The sequence below is a fragment of the Ochotona princeps genome, chromosome 1, assembly GCF_030435755.1.
Source record: "Ochotona princeps isolate mOchPri1 chromosome 1, mOchPri1.hap1, whole genome shotgun sequence".
NCBI classification, from domain to species: domain Eukaryota; kingdom Metazoa; phylum Chordata; class Mammalia; order Lagomorpha; family Ochotonidae; genus Ochotona; species Ochotona princeps.
Genome location: NC_080832.1, coordinates 84,843,945 through 84,866,700, shown reverse-complemented (window position 1 = coordinate 84,866,700; position 22,756 = coordinate 84,843,945). Strand labels below are relative to the sequence as shown.

Genomic DNA, 22,756 nt, shown 5'->3' with positions numbered 1-22,756 from the left:
CTGATTTTTTGAGTCCCAAGTTGATAATTAGTCACATAAAGTGAAACAGGATACCCACCTTACAGAAGACCAGGCTCAAGTCTCGGGTTGGTTTAGGCAAAGTAACTTGGATTTTTTTGGTCAAGGACATACCTTGATTTCTGTGGTACACTGAGTCTGCAATCAAGTTCTAGAATAAAGTGGCAGATGTTCCTGCATTCCTTATAGTGTGTTCTAAGATCTATTGTAGGTGTTGTTGTGTTCTTGTAATGGTATCTGTACTCAGAAGAACTTGGAGGGAACTCCCCACAACTTGCCTTCAGGGTTTTTTTACAAGAGAAAGAGAAGGATAGAAACTCTGAGGAATCACCAGAAGGTTCCTTGGGTACAGGTTTAATAACAAGTATGCTTCTAAATTGGGAAAAAAATCTAGATTTTCACTGTGAACTGTAAACTATTTCTTAGGAATGAATTAGTACTTTAAAATGTTAAACTTTCCTTCTTATTGAACCAGGATTCTAGAATGTAAAATTTTTCACATTCAAATATCTCTTAAATAAGACGCATCTTAAAACAAACGCTTTTTAGATTGTAGAAAATTCAGTACATTACTAATCTGGTATGTTAGTCAGTATATCAGTGGTTTGAAGAAGGTCACAGAAGGCACCAGTCTGTGTAGTCTGGCCCATCATCTATTCCTTGTACTTTTTTTTTTCTAAAAGTTATTTATTTGAAAGGCAGACGTACATAAAGAGGAGGAAAGACAGACAGAAAGAAGGAGAGAGACATTCCATCCACTAATTCACTCCCTAAATGACTGCAATGACCAGAACTGGGCCAGGCAGACACCAGGAGCCAGGAGCTCATCCAGATCTCCCACTTGGGTGCAAAAGCCCAAGAACGTAAGCCATCCTCTGTTTCTTTCCCAGGTGCATTAGTAGGGAGCTGGATTAGAAATGGGGCAGCTGGGACTTGAATCAATGCCCACATGGGATGCCAACATCAAAGGCAGTGGGGCTTAATCGACTATGCCACAATGCTGGCTGTTGCATTTTTTCTTACTATAAATAATAAAAGCAATAAAAAGCTCTACCAGAAATAACAAGTAGGGCCTTTTTTTTTTTGTAAAAGAGTCCAAATATTATTTCTGAAAGAAGAAATGCACAGACATTCAGATGCCTTAAATCAGCCATTCTGGAACACTTTGATCCCTGCCTGCCTCAGAAGGCCACTCTCTCAGTGCTCTGGCTGCAGGGACTAATCTTATTATCACCTTAAACTTTAGTCCACACCAGTCTGTGGCAAGAAATTTTCTTTTCTTTATTCTTTGTTGTGCTAACAACTTCTTTCCTGTGCTTCATTTCTTCTCTAGAGAAGTTGCTCTGACTGTCCAGAGAAAGCCACATCTCTATGATCTCACTGTACCTTCATTGCTTTTATCATGTATAACTGTTATTTTTGTATTTTATTTTAATTTTTCAATTTATTTTTTATTTGAAAGGCAGAGTTACAGAGAGGAGAGATAGAAAGAGATCTTCCTTCAGCTGGTCCTCTCCTCAGGTGGTCCCAAGGGCCAGAAATGGGCCAATCCAAAGGCTGGAGCTAGGAGCTTTCTCTGGGTCTCCACATGAGTACAGGAGCCCAAGGATTTGAGCCATCCTCCACTGTTTCCCCAGGCCCTAACCAGGGAGCTGGATCTGAAGTGACGCAGCCAGAATTCAAACTGCACTCAGGGGATGCCAATGTTACAGGTGGAGGCCCAGACCACCAAACCAAGCCTACCACATGAGGATGTTACCTAAAAATATGGCTCTTATTTTTGTGTCTTTTAAATTCCTTTTTTTCCCTAAAATACTCTAAGCCTTCTGGGTGAGGGAACTCTACCTAAAGTGCTGTGTTTTCCTACCAATGAATGAATGCTGGTGAAGCAAACTGAGTGACAAAAACCACACCAAACGCACAAACACAAAACTAAAGTATAGAGTGTTGACACCCGGTTACTTTCCATTAGATGTGAATTTTTTGATAGCCCGGGGGGTACAACAGAATCTCAACAGCAGTTTGGATGTCAGAGAGAGAATTTAATTAATTTGTTGCACAAAATTTGAAAACAAAACATTTGACATCTTGTATCAATAATAAAAATACAAATTTCTTTGCTTCTTTAAGTTTACTTTAGTTGGAACTAGATTTATGTATATTATTTCTAAATCTCATTTAAAGCAATCTTGAGAAGTTTGGTTCAGGATATAGAAATTACTGTAATTGGTGGTCACTTCTTGGAAACAGAGAATTTTTAAAAAGAAATAATAGCCAAATTACATCGAAAATAAAAGCTTGTGAAGTTAAAGGAAAATGTAGGAAAAAATCAGATTACAGAGGGCAGAAAGCAGGCTTTTATAAGAAGTATTTTTTTGGTGTTTACAAGGGATGTAAGAACAGTAGGCTTGGGGAGCGGTATTCATACTATAAAATCCTACAAGAAAAGTATGGAACATTTGCAGAAAGGAAGGAGCAGAAAACAAAACAAACAAACAAAAGAAACCAGAACCTTTGGTTCTTGTACACTAAAATACATTTACAAGCTTGTATCTTAGGAAAGGGACACATTGGAAAATATCCATGCAGGCTGGACTGATCAGAGAAGTCATGTGACATTCCCGCTGTATGAAGGTGTCAAGGTGACAAGACAGGAGACTCCTGCAGGAATGTCCATCCTGTCCAAAGCCATAAGGTTCCCATGGGAGCTAGCAGAGGCCAGTTTAGCTAGCAATTGTTCCTAATTACAGATACTTCTTTTAGCTGTTGTCTGATTTCTAAATGTTTTGCAATGTATTTTTTTTTTCTCCATAATTTAGTTTCCTGCAAGTCACTGAGGAGTTAATTCCTGAGGATGAGTAAAAGGGCTCTCGATCTATACCGTATTTTTATTTGAAAGGCTCTCAAAGGAAATTACCTAAAAATGAGTCTTCTTTGTTAATGTCCCCCAAACACTGTTAAAAAAAAAATCAAGATATGCCAGATACCAGTCTCTACTAAAGATAGCCTCACCCTTAAAGGGTTTCACAACTAAGTTGGACACAGTTACATTGGGGCACTAGTATAGAGCCTGCATATATACAGGTTGATTCCATCGTGATAGTTTCTCCTCATCTGTATTTATTATTTAGTTCAATGTTCTTTAAAGACTCATTGTATGAACAATGACTAGAGCTCACCTGTATTGTTAATATATGCTTGATGTTGGGTCAAATGATCATTTCTTAATATAAATAAAAACATGTTTCTTCACTGTTGATGCAGGAATTCTCTCAAAGAAGGATAATTCTGTGTTCAGACTCTAGACAAGAGAGGATTTCAGGATTAACTTTGCTAAACACACAGATTGAATACAATGCACACAAGTATATTGCCCTAAATTTACCCTTTAAAATGTGTCATATAAGATTGTTGTAATATGTCATGTAAAATTGTTTTTAGGAAATGCATTGTACAGATTAGCTCATCGTCTACATTTCTGTTAAAAAATTGCATATTTGCCAAAAGGGATAGAAAAAATATTTAATTATAGCTCAAATACCTACAGGCTTCACAGACACTTACTTTTGTTACATTACCTATTGATGTCTGACAAACGGCTGCAAAATTTAGTGAACTGTAGTAAAAGCCATTTTATTATATTTCATTACTTTGTGGGTCAAGAATTTGAGCAGGCTCCAGGAGGTAGTTGCTTTATTTCATGTAGGGTTAATGGAGGTCACTGAAAGATATTTAGCTAGTGGGTGGAGTGGTATGCAGAAATCAATAAAAATCAGTAGAATCAAGCAGGAAGTGCTAGAAGACTGCTGGGATGAGTGACTAGAGGCTATCCCAGTGTCCTCGTCAGTATGGCAGTTTTGAGCTAGTTGAATTTCTCACATGGTAGCTCAGGAGTAAGTCTTCCAAGTGACTCCAACAGAAAAGTCAAGGTTCTTTCTGGGTTAATCCTAGAACGTAATATCTTTCACATTCTAATTTTAATCAAGTCACTGAGGCCACCCTTGATTACATATCTTCATGGGAGGAAAATAAATGATACATGGTCAGTTCGAATCTCCTTACCCCCAGAGCAACTGCTGGTGCACCTGGGGTACAGCAACTGTCTCAAAAGAGTTTCTGCATTAGGAGTCCTGTAATGCTTTAGGCCAGATGGACAGACAACATTTAACTTCTGCACTACGTTTGGTCCTCTGCTAGTGCAAGATGAATCAAATCTCCAGCTTTGAGCAGTGGGATTTATGTGTCCTGCTGTTGCCCCACATTTTCTTCACTGAACTATTGTGACCAAAATGTCTTTTTGTGTGGCTTGAGTTTGTTGCTTGTTTTAGAGCTTTTTCCCAGTCATGAGACCACAGAAAGTCAAAGCTAAATAAAATCTGATCTTATTTTACAAATGAGGAAATTTAGTCTCAAAAGTTACGTGACCTGTTGAAGGTGAGAAACTAGTCACAGAACGCAGCCTGCTTTCCTGTTGCATCCCAAGTTACTTGGAGAATGGGCATCTTGTTCACCAGTTCTTCTGTGTATAAATAGCATATTAACCCTGCTTCAATATATTTCATAAGGAAGCAGTTAAAACTAAACTTAGTGATTCCAGTCACAACAGTTGAATGCTGCATATTGTATCTGCTTTCCCTTACTGCAACAAGCTACCTACAACAAGCTATCTGTTACGTAAAGAGTTTTATTTGGTGATGACTTTTTAAGTTTCCAAACCAAGATCAAGCAGTCCCTGTTGTCTGATGAGGCCAGTAGAGGGTGATTGCAAAGTGAGTGAGGAAAATTGATGGCAATAATCAAGCTGGGCTAGAGATTCATATTAGGCTTTCTTGGGGCAGATCATGAGACACAGGCCTAGGAGACCCAGACAAGTGACAATTAAAGAGTATTTGTTTTTCAGAGTGGCAGATTTTCATCAGAAGTCACAGGTTCCATGATTAATTTTCCTTGATCATTATATGTGGCTATATATTGATTTGACCCAATAGAGTGGGTTTTAGATAAGTTGGAGTGAATTTTTCACGGGTTGGAGATGAGTGTTTTCACACAGCATGAATGGTAAACATGTTTAGAGACAGGGTGCATCAACTAAAAGGCCCCTGGTTAGTTTTAAGGACTGGGAATAGAGGCAAAAAAGCATACAGAAGAAATAAAGCAAAAGGTTGATCCAGATGAGTATGAAGGAGACAGATCATAACATGCACATTACTCAGGACAAGCTGAAGTGGCCAACAAGATTCATAGGCCTCTACAGGTTACTCCCAGTGGGTGTTTCCCTTCAGTGCTTTGCATCTTTTCTCAGAAAAAAAACATGGTGTTCACAACAGGAAGACTCACATTATAAGCAGTGGGGCAGAAAGTGGCTAGGCCCGACTCCCTTCCTAACTAGCCCTCTCAGAACTGCCTTTGGGGCACACCCCACCAGTCACCTATGGCTCTCCCAGGCAGTCCACCTTCTAGGCGTTATAATTGGATTATGTTTCCAGTTCTACATGAGGTTAAATTATACCATATACCTAAGCGATTTTCTCTACCTGTTTACAGAGTTCCTATCAAATGAGAAGCATAGTTCCCAGACATACATACAAGAAGTTCTTCTACACACGAAAGTTAGAACATCAGAATGCAAGCTTTCTGTAGTCACTGTTCTCCGGGTCACTCATCTGATCCTTCTGCTTTACCTCTAAGTAGTTACACGACGTGGCCCCCTGCCTGCTTTCATCTATGGCCAGGGGACCACAGATTCATCCTTTGCAAACAGTCCATCTGTTCTAAGGATTCTGAGACTTTTTTTTTCCTCTCAGAGCAGGGTTGTGGAGTGGGCGTTAGTAAAATTCTCCACAAATCAATATGGTGGTCTAGTTACTGTCCATTTTGTTTCAAGAGATATTTGCTCTTTAGATGAGGTGACAGATAGCTTTGATTTCTCAGGACCACAGGGACCCTAGGTGGCAGCTCAGTACAGTCCTGGCAGCTTGGGTTTCCTGTTTGCTGGGTAGTTTTTGTCTGCTGCTGCTCCTGCAGCGAATTTATGTATTTTCCTGAATCAGCCTGGGGAGAGAAGGGGCTGACAGGAATGCCTCCTTCCACCTCAAGTCCACGCCTGTCCTGGCCCCCCGTGATTGGTTTGGGATCACTCTCACCGCTCTGCCAGGAGGAGCCCCCAGTGGCAGCTCTGGTCCAGCTTGGGGCAGGGAAAGGCGGGTCCCTCAAGCCACCTCTCAACATCCTCCCCCACGCACCATCACCACTCCGGAAGACACCTAGGGCAGACCTTGCAGGGGGCAAGGTGGGAGCGGGGTGGGGGGGTCCAGCCTGGGGGCCCGGGAGACGCAGTTCGTAACCCTGGGCTGCGGGCGGCGCGGGCTCCCGCTGGAGGGGAGGAGAAGGAACCAGATGGGCGGGCTCGAGCGTGTGCGGTGGCGGTGCCGGGGCCGCCAGCTCCTCCCCGCCAGTGTGCCTGTCTACCGCTCGGCGCGCTGAGGCCGTGCGGCGGCGGGCGCGCCGAGGCAGCCGCCCAGCGCCCTCGCCCGGCCATGCCCGGGCCCTAGCGCGCCTGCCGCAGCCCGAGCCCCGAGCCCAGCGGCCCGCCGCCCCCAAGCCCTCAGCCCCTCGCCCGCCGCCGCCTCTTCAATGGGCAACCTGCTCGGCGGGGTCAGCTTCCGCGAGCCCACCACCGTGGAGGACTGCGATTCCACCTGGCAGACGGACTCGGAACCCGAGCCTGAGGAGACGGGGTCGGGCGGCGGCGAGGGCCCGGGGCAGGAGCCCGAGCAGCCCGCGCAGTCCCCGGAGCGAGCGGGCGGGCGGTCCCGCGCCAGCCCCGCGCCGGACGAAGACGCAGAGGCGGCGGGCGCCGAGCAGGTACGCGGCCCCGCGGTGGCCTCGGGGCGGCCTGGGGCACCCCTGCCCCCTTCCCCCTCCCGGCGAGGAGCAAGCCCTGGGACGCCACCGCGAGCAGAGGGCAGGCGCGCCACGCGGATGCTCGTCCCCAGAGACACGACCCCTCCGCACCCTCAGCTGCCCCACCACCGGGCCGGACGAGGGCCTGCGGTGGCCCGGAGCTTCCCGGCCGCCTGGGGCCTGGCCCTGGGCACAACGGGAAGTCCCCGAGGCAGAACCCAAGTTGGACGCGTGTTCTCTGCGGCGCGGCTGGGGGAAGCGAAGCTGGGGTGGGAGGAACCTGTCTAAAAATAGAGCGTTGTGAAAAACCGTCTAGTGCGTGTTAATACTAAGACTGCACTTGTCAAGCGGTCAGTTCTGGCTCCTCCAAGGGGGTCTACAGCTATTGGAAGCCAAGTTTAAAAGCCCCAGTGCTTACCTCCAAAAGGCCTTTCCTCAAGTTGAGGGCACTTCAAAAATCTTGTCATCGGAAGACTTGTTGATCCAGTTGTGCTTAAATCATTTAATAGGGTTTGCAGGTGAGGTTAGAAAAGAGCGGAATGCCCTCTGTAATCAGGCTGTCAAAAAGGAGGACGGGTAGTGCTTTCCTGGGAAGAAGTGAAGGTTTGTGGCACTGGTTTGGTCCTCCCCTTCACCAGCTGTGGGGCTTGAGCGTGGAGCCCATGGCGCCTTGGGTTGACCAGCGTCACCACCTGAACATTAGAGCCAGCTCTTCCTCATGCATTATGATGATCATTTCTGCTTCAGGAGAGAGGAATTCTACAGTCAGTGCAGATTCTAGGTTAAACATGGGATTGAAATGAGCCGTAATTTTAGGGAGGGGGCTACTGTTCTAAATTTTCATTTTGGTTGGAGGGGGGGCAAGGGTGGGCTTCAGCTGAGGCTTACAATAGAAACTTGTCCAAGATCATACAGGAAGAGAATGGTGCCGACCCAAATATGTGTGTCATCAGCCTTGGACCCATTGGAATCCTGAGTGTCCCTTCTCTCGCCATCGGACTCCGGTTTGCTGCTGCTGTGCTGTTTTGTTTTCAACTGCAGAAGAGTATTAGATGCTGTATTCCTTTGTTTCCCCTTTCACTTGTCTCTCAGGTAGCCTTCTACAAAACTTTGCAGTACCAGAATATACCAGTTAAGATTCAGCCCCACCCACCAGGCCTGACTAGTGTGAGGGAGTCTTCAAAAAAGTTGTGGGAAACTTACAATTTGAAAAAACTATGCATGAGATGGAAGACTTTTACACAAAAATAAGCTTAGCTTTAAGTTTCACTTTCCATGAAGGGTTTGAGTGCTCTCATATGCTACAGTGTAATAATCAATGTTTCAGTCAATTTGATTGCAATCTTTAATGAACTGACCACACCAACCCTCTCTGCTCCCTTGTAATGATTAATCTTTCCCATGTAATGATTAATTTTTCTAGTTATCATTACCTGCAATCACCATTTCTCCTGACGAAATGTACTTTTGATTTTGCTTTTAGACCCTCAACTCCATTTTGCCCAGTCTTCCTCTAGTTGACCTGTGCAAGTACTCCAAGGTTTCCTTTTAAAGTGTGTTCCGGATTGACTACTCACTGTTTCTCTTGCTACCATCCTTGTTGCAGTGAACCCTGGGCAAGTGAAGGGGGAATTCTCAGGAGAAAACAACTTTCATGGTTAAATGGAAGATTCTGTTGATTTAGTTAATCCTTTATACATCCAAGAAGAGTTGTTGAGTAGTTGTTTATATCTATGAATAGAGGTTTGGTCCAGACCTGGTGGTTTTGTCGGCTTCTGCTTCAGAGAGGTTTACCATGGAAAGATAGGTGGACATCAAGGAGCATTAATTATGACCAAGCCTGGCCCAGGGTGTGGAAAGGAGGAGGGGGGAGAGACGTCAAAAAAGGACACTTATAACAGAGACAGATGATGGAAAGTAAACTGGTTGAGTATGGTTTCCTCAAAGTCAAGTGCTAACAACCTTTCAGGAAGGAAAAAAGCATTTGCTGGCCGTGCTGCTGGGAGCTCACCTGATATGAGCATTGAGAGATAGTTCATCAGGATGGAAGGTTTCTCAGTGTTCACAAAGAACCATTGTGATGGAATTCTGAGGACCAAAGCTTAAGTGGAATGAATCATGGCCTAATGGGAGAAGCCATCAGGACAGAGGGGATATGCGCATTTTGTTGGTGTTGATATAGTGTGAAAGGGGGGCAAAGATACAGGTGTGTCCACTAAAGGTAGCTATGAATCAAGAAAGGTTTTGCATGCTTATTTTAAGGTTATAAATAAGTGTTTGCTTGCTGAGGAGACTCATCTAAAAGGGAGGGAAATTTTGAGAACCCAGGGAAGAAAAACAATATGTTAAAGAATATAGTTTTTACCCTGAGCATGTGAAATGAATTAAGGTGGAGAAACGAAAAGGAATAGAGATTAAAGAGTATGGGAAGACGCTGGCACATTTAGAGTTTGGAGGATGCAGTCTGCCTCTTAATAATCCTGGGAAATAGGTAGGGCATGAATCATTATCTTCATTTCACAGATGATAAAACCAAGATCCAGTAGAGTGATTCACTTAAGGCCTCACAAGTATTAAAGTAGCAGAATTCTAACTTATCACAGTCTTCTGACTTCACGTCTTGGGCTACTGAAATTATACCAGACTTTGTATATTTGTATGTCCTTCACTTTTATAAGACTAAAGTTGAAGTTGATTCAAATCTAGTTAGTTAGACTTGGGGTCTGAACCCAGGGATTTTAAGTCTTCTAATGTTGCAGGCCTCTGGGTTTGGTTCAAGTTCTGTAAGCCTGATTGTCTTGTGTTGAAGATAGAAACACTAATGCTTGTAAGCCAGGTGTGTTGTGAGAACCAAATGAAATACTTTGCATTTAAATGCTTTGTAATTGTAAAGCGCTTTCTATACAAATGTAAGCTGAGGATTCCTGTGGTTGGAGCTCAGGCTAAATAGATTCAGAAACTTGCTAGGCAGAGCTATTTTGATAATGATGGCAAGGGCCAGAATTTATGCTTTACTTTGCTTATGTAACATGACAGAGTAACTAATGTTAAACATCGGAGGATCTGGTGCTAAAGTAGCTCTGTGCTTGTAGTAATAGTGAGAATCACACCACTTGAAAGATGTGAGAAAATTGCTTAGAGGGTGCCAGTCTGTCAGTGCTAGTGAGGGGAACGGGATGGTGAATATTGTTTTGGGGGACGACGTTCTTAATGAATCTTCAGTTCTAAATTTTGCAGCTTTTTAAACCATCCTCATCTGTCTCAGTGTCCTTCTACATGACACTGAACACAAAAGCTCTTTCTCATACTTAATAATAGTACATATAGTTAGAGAATGCAAGTCGATTCAATTGACCTGCATTTAACACTTTAAAAATGACTACATATAGGTAAGAATTTCACTTAGAATTTAAATAATATGAATAAGTTACCACATGTGAGTTATTTCAATCTGATATTCATTCCACTTCACAGCTTTTTTGTGTGCCTTGTGTGTACGTGTTTGCTGCCCTCTGCTTAATGAATGATGTCATTTAGAAGGCTGTTGTTTAATTTGTTTTAAGATCCTTTCATAAATATATTTTGCTTTCAAATATAGCTGAATGTTGCAAATTAAATGACAGTTTTCTTTGTAGGATTTTTGCTACTATACATTTTAGAGTAAATTTTGTTATAGGCTCACTTGAATCACAATCTGGTAAAATATGTTTTGAATTTCTCTAACTTCTGTTTCTGATAAATATTGATCTGTAAAACTTGAATTCCATGGGCCTTTGGTGAACAGTAAAGTTTTTGTTTAGTAATATAGTTTTGGATATTTTTGGTACAAATTAAAGCAGGGTGCCAACAAATTTTGCTAATGATCATTACTTTTAAGATAATATTTTATTAATATGGCAGGTTGAGAATTTTTAGTTATTTACTTATTTAGTTATTTTTAGTTATTTACTTATTTAAAATGCAGGAAGAGTGCTAGATCTTCCATCTGCTGGTTCTTACCCAAACAGCTGAACCCAGAAGCCCCAGAACTACATCCAGGTCTCCTGAGTGAGTGGTAGGGGCCCAAGGACCATTCTCTGCTGCTTTTGCAGGGAGCTAAATTGGAACTGGAACAACCAATACACCAAACAAGGCTCCAGTATGGAGTGCCAGCATTACATATGGCAGGAACCCATTGCTTGCCATTGCTGGCTCTGGACAAGTTGAGAAAATGTATGTGCTTGCAGTTTTCTTTATGGGTTATCATTATTTTACGTTTGTTCTGGAAATTCCTCAATCAATTTTTCTTGCTTTGACATGTAAACAGAATTTTATATTTTATTTCAGGGTAGTGATTCTACTGAAGCCACTGCCAAGCCAAAGAGAAGTTTCTATGCTGCAAGGGATTTGTACAAATACCGACATCAATACCCGGTATGAATATGGATTTTTTTTCTAAAATGTAAAATATTTCCCTTCTGTTTTTCATATGTTATGGTGCCAATGAGGAAATACACAAGAGAAGCCTCTGTTACTTTTCTGTGTTTCCATATTCTGGAGATTGATTTCTTGTTTCCTCCAGCAGAATTTCAAAGATATTCGATACCAAAATGACTTGAGCAATCTTCGTTTTTATAAGAATAAAATTCCATTTAAGCCAGATGGTGAGTAATCTGCTACCTTGATAAAAATCAGACTGTCATACTCTCCCATGGTTAGTAGATCTTGTGCATTTGGACATTGTTGGCTTTTTAGTCATAAACAGTAAAGTTGTGAGCACCTGCTTGGTAAACTTTGGAGGCATTCTTGTGGATTGGTGGTACCTTCTCGCCAGCAGTTTATCGTGGCTATTATCTGGAAAGTAGTAAGGGCATCTTTATGAGAGGAAAAAAGAAGGGGCTTACAGGGATATGGAATTTTAGATAATTAAGTTAAAGTAGAGGAGATCAAATTCAGTTTTCTCATCTTAAAAATTAGGTCACTGAAACTTATACCTTAAATGACTGACCTGCCGTGTCAATCAATTGAGGGACAGTTGTATATAGGTTTTAGATTGTCCACTGTTCTTTCCCCCTGTGCCATGCCTCCAAATTACATGGAATATGACTGAAAAATACTATTTGTATTTAGAATTCTTGCCAATTTTCAGATTTGAGGGTCCAGAAGTTACCACAATCATAGTTCAGTGTTGTAGTATCTCAGGAGGAGAACTGTACATTTATTCAGTAGATCTCCTCCTAACTGCCTAATGTTTCTCCTTAAAATTCTGCATTTACCCTTGCAACCTTCTTTTCCAAAACTATAGGGGGAGGATGCAGTTGCTGTGGTCAGTTCACCACAAAGGGTTTATTTCAGTTAAAGTACCAGTATGTGGTTCATGGTGGGCCTCTTCAAGTCAAACCAGCGACACCAACTTCTTTCCTTTAAATCCTTATTTGTGTGAAATTATCAGATATCTCTGTTTCCTGCTGTTTGCTGTCAGTGGAAACAGCCAGACCCACAGTAATATGAGTCATTGAATGAGGGTCCTGGTTTGCATGGCTTTTGCAGTGGGAGAACCTCCCATTCTTTGGTGAATTTGAGGAAGGTGATGGAAAGGCTAGATGTAAAAGGCAGGAGAGGAAGGCCTGTCCTGTGTGCGGAGACATGCTCCGCGTGGGAGTTAACGCTTAGAAACAATTCTAAAATAGCCTTTTGGGGGAAATCAAGAGTGAGATGGATTATTTTAGGGAAATATTGTGGGTTTTGTTCTGAGAGTTGACTAAATGGCCACTCATTAATTATAAGATCCTTGACAGACTGGTGAATCTGAGCATTTTGCTATAGGTTTCCTTGTAGAAGAACAAAGCCATCTGCTGAAAGGGACTTGTTCTATGGAACCAGGAAGATTTGTGTTCTCCTGTATTGACTTTTTACTGGTGTTTGACTTTGAACAAATCACCCAGTTTCTCAAGAGTGAAATAAGATAGTAACATTTTTTGGAAGAGTTCTATGAGGAATAAGCTGGATAATGTATACTCTCTATGTGATTTGTTTTGTCAAATCATTTAGTATGCACTCCAGAGCTTTCTCTTTCACTTTTTTCCTTTCCCTTAGCATTACACCTCTTGTTCCTTTTTTGCCTCACGAGTTTTCTTCCTTTCTTTTTCTCTGGCATGCATCTCATTTTGACCCTTTCTGGTACTGAAAGAACTGTATAATCCTCCAAGACTGAGATTGATAATAAGCATTTTCTGTGCAAGTGCTAATAGTAAATACTTAAGAATTTGTGGGACAGTTCTATATTGCAGGTCAATACAGAACTCAACTCTTATGTTGTGTAAAAAAGCATCCATAGATAATGAATAAATGAATTGCACACTTCTGTTCCAGTATAACTTTCCTGAAAAAATGCCTGGCAGGCCATGATTTCTCAAGCTCTGCTTTAGAGGACGTTGCTCCATAGACTTTCCTGTGATTTGTGATGTTTGGTGCCGTGAATTTTTTATTTAATTAGGCTTACTATGCAACTGAATATATGGGAAATTAATCTTTTAAAAGCATTATCCTTTAGTGCTATTATTAATTGTTAAAGAATTTTAATGTAAAACTCAAATCAAACCGTAATATGCCTTCACAGTGTTTTAAATGTCTGGTTCACTTTCTAAATGTTTAATACTTAGGTGTTTACATTGAAGAAGTTCTAAATAAATGGAAAGGAGATTATGAAAAACTGGAGCACAACCATACTTACATTCAATGGTCAGTTACGTATTATCTGTATTGAACCATGTCTTTTGTAATCATGCATATTTTCCAGACAATGTTAATAGAAAAATAATTATTTATTTTTTAAAATAGGCTTTTTCCACTGAGAGAACAAGGTTTGAACTTCTATGCAAAAGAACTAACTACATATGAAATTGAGGTAATGCTTGTTTCATTTAACACGACATGAGTTTATGTTGCCATTGTGGTAGCTGCTGAATCATTTCAGCTAATGTTTTTCTGTTTCCATATTAGGAATTCAAAAAAACAAAAGAAGCAATTAGAAGATTCCTTCTGGCTTATAAAATGATGCTAGAATTTTTTGGAATAAAACTGATTGATAAGACTGGAAATGTTGCTCGGGCAGTTAACTGGCAGGAAAGATTTCAGCATCTCAATGAGTAAGTAAGGCCTCTGTGAAAAATTCGGGGCCAGCACAGTATTTTCCCATGGCTGGAGTGTTTTATAGAACACAGGAAAAACTTTGAATGGAGCCAAGAATTTGGATTCAGAAACCATTGCATGTTATTCTCAATTCTATTTCTTGAGGAAAAAAAAATTGAAAGAATGAAATTCCATGTAGAAGCACAGCTATTTTAATTGGAAAGCTGTTGTTCCCTTGAAACCTTCCCATAGCTCACAGCCAAATGTGACTTCTCACCCCTTTTATGCCATGTTTCTTCTTGGCATTTATGTATATTGCTTAGATTTAGCTTCTTGTGTCCCCCCCAGAATGCAGCATGCTTTGGTGGGTGACATCTGTTCCTAGCATCTTCAAACATTGTGTCTTCTAGATTCAAATTATTAATTAGATTAAAAATCATGTAATAAAAATGAGATACACCTGTGCTTTTTTTTTACCAAAGAAGGAAAATATAATAATCCGAAGGAAAATTGTCTGTGTTTCTGTATTCTTGTACTTGAAAATTTATAAATTTCATTAATAAATTCTTATTCATGTGTAACCTAATTCTTAAAAATGTTACATGATGACTTAGGACTGCTGGCCTATAATACCAAGAGCTTTAAAGCACTTTTTAGCATATTATAATGGGTTGGATTGGACAAGTTCTAAGAAAAAAAATAATAAAGTAATTGCTCTTAGACCAAAAAAAAATCTGTTCGTTACATCAGTTTGCTGAATTTTTTGTGTCTCTACAACATTCATTTTGCTTTGTTAAAATAACTGGGAAAATATTAAACCTTCCATTTTCCGCATTAGTTATAAAAGCCTTCCGTTTTCTTTATTAGTTATAAAATCATCATTGAGGTGGAAACTGTACTAAAACACTGAAGATATGGGCACACCACTTTATAATCCTGACTAGAAGATTCATTCACTCATAAATGAAGTTAACTTTGATTCATAGGCTATCTGCTTCCTTCATGTGACAAGGCAGATGGAAAAAGCAAATCTTTGGAGAAAATCTGATAGTTCCTTATCTCACAGGCTCGCTACTATTATTTGATAGCTCCTTCCTCCCCAACTTGTTTAGCGTTGGAATAGTAGTCTTGCTTAGTAAATTTTGTCCTTCAGTTTTAATCTTCCTTGGGATTTTATAATCAAATCCTCTGATTTACACCTGGAAACAGAGTTTCTGCAGGTTTTAATTAAATAACCTGGCTTCAGTCAGAGGAGTGGGAGCCAGAGATAATTGTCATTCTCACTCCTCTCTCCTATCCAACTACTTTTACTTCTGCCACCATTGTCTCTCTGTTGCTTTTCCAGCTGTGAATTAACTGTCTCAGAGTCTTCTGGAAAATATGTTTCCTCTCTGAAGCAATTACCCTCCCCCAAAATTGACTAGATTTTAATAGATTGTGGAAGGTGGAATCAAAACATCCATCTTCTTCTTTGATTAAGTTCTAGTCTTATCTAATCTTAGATGTCATAACTTAGCTCTATGTTAATCTGTCTAGCATCTTAAGGTTTTTAGAGTAGGCAGGAAACCCAATATATTTGTAGTAAACAGAAGGAAGATACTGAGTCAAAGTGAAGTGAAATAATGTTGAGTGGATAATTAACCGTTACTAGAAGTGCTGAAATATTTTCAGACGCTAGAATTCAAATATGTAGAGCAACCACCAAGCTGCATTTCCAATTTTACTTGTAATCAGCTTGGATCACTGAGCAGAACTGAGTTCTGTTTTAGATCCCAGAATCCCTTTTGACTCCCAGCTCTTGTGTTTTGTGTGTGGTCGTTTTACCAACCTGCTCTTCCTGGGTTTGAAAATTATTTACTATACTTACTTCTGCTAGACTCGGGAATACCAGCATCCCCATTGTATCTGCTATTCACAACACTAGAAGGGTTTCAGCCACTCTTCTCTCTTACATTTTGTTTCTCATTGTGACATACTGAAACACCCAATTGCTTCTTGTAGTTTGGTTCCGGAATTCTGTTCACCATTTTCTCCATTCCACGTTTTTGTCCTTTTATGCAATTGAATGGTATATAGAAATGGATGCATGTGTATGGAGATTTTAACTTGACTTTTTATCTTGTATTGCTTATGCAACGCTGATTGCAAATAGAGAATCTGTTTTGTTATATAGGTCCTTTATTTAAAAATGCTCATCTACCTTTCCATATGTCTCTCATAGACTCATGAAGCAGTTTCGTCATTAAGGTTTTTTTTTTTTTTTAAACATTTATTCATTTTATTACAGCCAGATATACACAGAGGAGGAGAGACAGAGAGGAAGATCTTCCGTCCAATGATTCACTCCCCAAGTGAGCCGCAACGGGCTGAAGCACGCCAATCCGAAGCCGGGAACCAGGAACCTCTTCCGGGTCTCCCATGCGGGTGCAGTGTCCCAATGCATTGGGCCGTCCTCAACTGCTTTCCCAGGTCACAAGCAGGGAGCTGGATGGGAAGTGGAGCTGCCGGGATTGGAACTGGCGCCCATATGGGATCCCGGGACTTTCAAGGCGAGGACTTTAGCCGCTAGGCCACGCCGCTGGGCCCTAAGGTTTTTTTTTTTTTTTTTTTTTTAAGATTTATTTATTTTTATTGGAAAGGCGGATATATAGAGAGGAGAGACAGAGAGGAAGATCTTCCGTCCAATGATTCACTCCCCAAGCGGCCGCAACGGCTAGAGCTGAGCCAATCCGAGCCAGTAGCCTCTTCCGGATCTCCCATGCGGGTGCAGGGTCCAAGGCTTTGGGCCGTCCTCGACTGCTTTCCCAGGCCACAAGCAGGGAGCTATATGGGAAGTGGAGCTGCCGGGATTAGAACCGGCTCCCATATGGGATCCCAGCATGTGCAAGGCGAGGACCTTAACCACTACGCCATCACGCCGGGACCTGTCAATAAGGTTTTAAAATATACACACCATATGAACATAACCCAATCATTCCTACTGTTAGTGGCAGATTTTCTTAACGTGGCCCACATTTACATTGTCTCACAAGACCCTTCATTTCCTAACTATAAAAAAAAAAAAGCAGACTCGGAGCAGAAATATTATCTGTGTGATTGCCCTTTGGGCTTCTCAGGGCTGAATGTGAAGATAACACTCTTTTGGTAAATATCCAGAAGGGTAGAGATAATAGCAACAGTCAGGTTTGTCTTTCCAGTATTTTGTTACTTGTAATCCTTACGGTTTTTGTTTTGTCCGAATATCCTTGCATTTTAAGCTATAAGACCATGAAACTATTTCCTTCCATGTCTATGTTTACTAACATCATCCTCTAGCCTTCCCAAGTAATTTCCTATTTACTTCTGAATAAAAATGCAAAGACATTTTTGGAAACTTAGAGCAGGTAAATATAACGCTTACACAAAGTTTAATGCCTGATTTTTGAAATAGGTTTTAGGAAGCATTAGAGTTAAGTGATGGTTGTGGTTGTATTGCAGTATTGGGTAAATAAATACCTGGTCTGCGGATGACATACAGGATTTATAAATGTGGTTGAAGTTCTTTTAAGATTTGGCCACACATGTGCAGTAAGGCATGTGTTGAGCTAAATGAGTGAGATTGGTGAGATAGTTTATGAATTATGATAAAAATGCATTTGGAAAGCACAAATTCTGTGATACCTATTTTGAGGTAGAAAGAGAAGATATTAGTGTGATCTCATAGAAAATATCTTTGGAATCAAGGCCATTAGATATAAGGTTTAAAATTATTTAGCGGGGAATAAAGAGGAAAGAATATCTTGGGATTAAAGAGAAGTCACTTATTAAACAGGGATAGGTAAAAATATGTACTAAGCTTTTAACAATAAGGATATTGATAATAGTTTTTTTTTAAGATTTTATTTATTTTTATTGGAAAGCTGGATATACAGAGAGGAGGAGAGACAGAGAGGAAGATCTTCCGTCCAATGATTCACTCCCCAAGTGAGCCGCAACAGGCAGGTGCGCGCGCCAATCCAAAGCCGGGAACCAGGAACCTCTTCCGGGTCTCCCACGTGGGTGCAGGGTCCCAAAGCTTTGGGCCGTCCTCGACTGCTTTCCCAGGTCACAAGCAGGGAGCTGGATGGGAAGTGGAGCTGCCGGGATTAGAACCGGCGCCCATATGGGATCCCAGTGCTTTCAAGGCGAGGACTTTAGCCGCTAGGCCATGCTGCCGGGCCCGTGGATATTGATAATAGTTTTAAAGTCCTTACTATTTACTAAATTCCGCATGACCTAAGTATGTATCATGTCATTCAATTCCAAGGAAAGTCCAGCAAGTTGTAGGACATGGCTCCTATCTTACATCTTTGGCTACTAAAAAGCATTGTGGTTCTACATTGCTGCTAAGTAACAGAATCTCATATAAATTTGAATCTGAAGCTCAAGTTTTGATGGTTGAATTTATGTTCTGCTAAGACAGTTTTGCATCCTTTGTGGAAATAGATTAATCAAAGTAGAACACTTTTGCTTTGCTTTTCTTCCACATATACAATAGATTTTATTTATCAGGTGATGTAAATCACAGCCTTCAACTATTAGCTAATTTGTGTTTATTCAGTAATGGTTACCTGTGTACATTCATGTGTTCTACATAAGTGCTCTTTTTAATGAAAAAAATTCAACATTAGTGTGAATAAGTTTAAATGTTTTTTTAATAGGAAATAAAAACAAGACAAGAGCAATTCATTTCATGCTGTTTAGGTTTAACATGGATTGACATTACATTGAGGCATAAGGGTTTACTACCTTCTAATTTATTCATTGTAAAGTTACCTAGTAAGATTTAAAAAAAAAAAAAACTTTTTGCAAGGTATATTTATGACTAACAGTTCCATAAAATAAATGTTTCTTCAACAGTTTTCATTCTGCTGCTTTCCTCCGCTTGATATTCTCCCTCATTTTATTCAATCCTTTTTTTTTTTTACAGGTCTCAGCACAACTATTTAAGAATCACTCGTATTCTTAAAAGCCTTGGTGAGCTTGGGTATGAAAGTTTTAAATCTCCTCTTGTAAAATTTATTCTTCACGAGGCTCTTGTGGAAAATACTATTCCCAATATTAAGCAGAGTGCTCTGGAGTATTTTGTGTACACAATTAGAGACAGGAGAGAAAGGAGGAAGCTCCTGAGGTTTGCCCAGAAACATTATACACCTTCAGAGAATTTTATCTGGGGACCACCTAGGAAGGAACCATCAGAAGGAAGCAAAGGACAGAAGATGCCTGCCCCTCCTGCCTCCAGTCATAACAGTCAGACTTCCGTGCACAAAAAATCTAAGGACTCCAAAAGCTCTTCCTCGTCTGCTTGTGTAAGTAACAAAACAGTGGATGAAAAAAAGGTGACATCACAGGAGCCTGAGGAAGAAGAGGGTCAGCCCAGCTCAGAGACCAGCAGTGAAGGTACCAAGCTGAGAAACACAGATAAGGACAGTCACGGCGAAAACTCAAACTCACAGCCCGAAAACACAGTCACTGATCCCACAGACAAGAGGGAGAGTGCAACCCCTGAGAAAGAAGAAGGAGAAAATCATAACGAAGACCTTGATAATCCTGGCAATACAAGTTGTCATGATGACGCACCAACGCAATGAACTATCAGAAAGCCCACGAATCAGTGTAGGTAAGGGAGGAAAAAAATATATGTAGTATGGGATTTTCCCCATAGAATACAGATGAGGTCACATTTCAGATTTTAACCATCTGTTTGCGATTTTTGTTGGAAGCATTGTGTTGCTTGGTTTCTTAAAAATTTTGAACGATATTGAATTGGATATCAAGTTTTAAAACAAGATCCAATAAATGAATATATTCTGTAATGCTATTAGGATGTGAGTTTTTAAAATCTGTATATAATTACTTTTAAATTAGTTTCACGGTATCTAAATAATCATGTGATATGTGATAGATCAAATGTTCTTTCAAGAAATGACAGATGCTATGAAGAGCAACGAGAGACTAGTTTCATTGTGTTGTCATAACTGATTAACATTAATTCTTTTAAGCTCCAAGAAAGTTTGTTTTTCACAGATACGTCTGGAAAGTAGTTGGGGTTCTTCTTTATGATAACACTTTAACATGTTTATTTTTGGATTCTGATCATGAGGTGGACGCTCTTGGGCAGCTCTGACCTCCTGGCTCATCTGACAGTGTTATTGTCCTTTCCTCTTCCCTTCTCTTCGTGCGCATGCCTGAGCCACCATGTCCGCCAGCCATCACGTACATTTCCAGTGTCCGTTAGGATCCTCTCCTGTCGTGAAATCTAAATGGAACAGAGAGGTCTGTTAACTGTATGCTTTCAAAATCTTGCTTTGTTTAAAATAATGGTAATGTTTTTTTCTTAGTGCTTAGAAACAAATTCTGATGCAAAAATCCAGGGAAGAAGCTTTGCTTTTTGTGGCTCAACACTACAAATTTGATGGTTGATTTTGAGTGCAAATAACTAAAGAATGAAAAACCAGGAAAAGAAATTCACTTTTAAGAGGCATGCTTCTTACACTGTCAAGGAGACAGTAATTCCTTTAACCATGAATATCTTGGTGTTTTGTGAAAAATTAATTATATTTAACCCACAATTATCTCTCTTTTATGCAAGCATGCATGTATGTACACACGCACACACACATATATAATTTGATGTATTTCTAAACTGTCCAACTTTTTGAAATTTGGGAATGGAGTTGAAATCCCATAAAATCAGCTCAGTCGAGGCCTTAACATGTTGTGAAGCATTGATTAAGGACAAATAATTTTATCTCCTATAGTGTTACGGCACATTGGAAACAGTTACTATAATGAAAATTGTAAAGAATACATACAAATATAGTTCAAGCAGTGAATAGTAAAGCATTTTCACTTTGTTTTGGTTAGAAAAGTTTACTTTCTGTGTCTCATAGTCTCTCAGGAAAAGTTCTCGTCATTGTTCTTCCACAGAAAATGCTTCCGGTGTCCTGTTTCATACTCTATCGTGTCGCCTTCTTTTACCTCCATTGATCCACGTTTAAAGCAGTGGATTTCTTAAAAATAATCATACCAATGGTATGCCTTTAGAAATATAATTTTATTGCTTTAAAGTTGACATAAGTCATTCCAGTTCCTATCTATACTTTTTCTGTGAATCTTAGCAGCGCTTATATTTGTACAATGTAACAGGTATCACATAGAACATTTTTGCATTTTTAGTTCTCATACTGGATACACTTTTTGCTTTCTCTTGCTTTCCAAAGCTTCCGGGTTTGAGGCTCAATCTGCTTTTGCAATTCGGTTTCTTTTTATGTGTAGAAATAATATTCTTCTTCAGAGTGGTTGTTGTAGAAGTGTCTCCAAAGAGCTCCATAAATATTTTTTACAAGGCTTAGGAGAAAAGGCTGTCAAATTAAACTGAATGGTGGCAATAGAGCTAATTTAATTCAAAGTATATTATTACCAATTCTGCATACATGAAAATATATGCTTTCTAAATCCATAATATTAAAAATTTGTGAACAGATATTAAAATATTGTTACAAGATAGTAAAATAAATTAATATAATCTAAACTACTTAAAAATGGCAGTATATCAAAACTAAAAATAAAGCCATTTCACCAGCAATTTAGCTTTTACAATATTACTCTTACTTAGAGATTTTCATTACTTGTTATATTTACTATGAGAATATTTAGTTTCAAGGGGAGAACTGCCTGGCTTCCATCTAACATGGCAGTCTTCTCTACCATAGTTAATTTTTTAATGAGTAATCATGTGTTACTTTGTTCCCTGCATTTAACATGTACATAATTCATGAGAGAGTTATTCACTGGAGAAAAGTAAGGGAATGCATTTCTTTTACAAATAAAAATCGAGTGTCTAAAGTTTTTTTATTATGAATATTTTTTACACTTAATAGTTTTTTAAATAAGATCTATAAATAGATATTTACGTATGTATTAGAATGAAACAGCCTTCTGGGCCTGACTCCTGTGTTTTGTATTTTTAAAAACTAAAATATGCTTGAAGCAATTTACTGAGAAGCTGTTATAAAAAAATTCAGTGAAGCATGGCTAAATAGCTAGGAATATTATTAAATCTTTGCAAATATGTAGTCTTTATTACTGTACCACAGACTGCAATGATACTAAATATTGACTGTTGATAAAATACTAACTTGCATTTCATGGCAGATAGAGTCTATATTGCTTGATTAGTATGTTTCTAATATTTTGTGATTTCATACATCAAGGGAGATAAATATGTGAAAATATTTTGAAATACTGTAAAGTGATATTTAATTTTAAGCTATATTTCTGTAAATAGAGAAAAAAGTTTATAGTATTAACAGTATTGTACCAGTATATATTTCCATGCTCAATCTCCTCAGAAGCAACAAAAAAAAGGTAATGATAGAAGTAAAAGTATGTTTGTTCTCACTAAATCCAGTTGTCAATTCAAAAATTACATTAGATAGTTTTATTTTGATTTTAGGTTTTGAGACTGTTTTTTTCCCATCTCCTATGAGAAACCGAAACCTGCAACTCAGGAGTTAGCAGAGAAGTTCTGTGAGTTTTTGCTCAGCATTAAAAATATAAACATATGAAAATGCTATCACCCCTTCTGTAATCATTATATTTCATCTTTTTTTCATTTGAAATTATCTATTCAGCTTTTAGAACTTTCATGTTTTAATCTAAATGAAAGTATGACTTAGGAAAATAGTAGCATAGTGTTACATCT

General features: G+C 39.5%; 1 protein-coding gene across 4 annotated transcripts in view; it reads left to right on the top strand.

Annotated features, from left to right (window-relative positions):
• Nucleotides 1-19,870, top strand: part of OGFRL1 (opioid growth factor receptor like 1) — a 236,517-nt gene extending 216,647 nt beyond the window's left edge. The window contains exons 1-7 of one of the 4 annotated variants that reach the window (XM_004580466.3): nucleotides 6,483-6,882; nucleotides 11,248-11,334; nucleotides 11,486-11,564; nucleotides 13,563-13,641; nucleotides 13,741-13,807; nucleotides 13,903-14,048; nucleotides 18,980-19,870. In XM_004580466.3, coding sequence (XP_004580523.2) covers nucleotides 6,652-6,882; nucleotides 11,248-11,334; nucleotides 11,486-11,564; nucleotides 13,563-13,641; nucleotides 13,741-13,807; nucleotides 13,903-14,048; nucleotides 18,980-19,640 — 1,350 coding nt within the window. In that variant the 5' untranslated portion in view covers nucleotides 6,483-6,651 and the 3' untranslated portion in view covers nucleotides 19,641-19,870. Of the gene's footprint in view, nucleotides 1-6,482; nucleotides 6,883-11,247; nucleotides 11,335-11,482; nucleotides 11,565-13,562; nucleotides 13,642-13,740; nucleotides 13,808-13,902; nucleotides 14,049-18,979 lie in introns of those variants that run through there. The other 3 variants (XM_036494060.2, XM_058661496.1, XM_058661502.1) reach the window with 3 other exon arrangements.
• The last annotated feature ends 2,886 nt before the right edge of the window (nucleotides 19,871-22,756 follow it).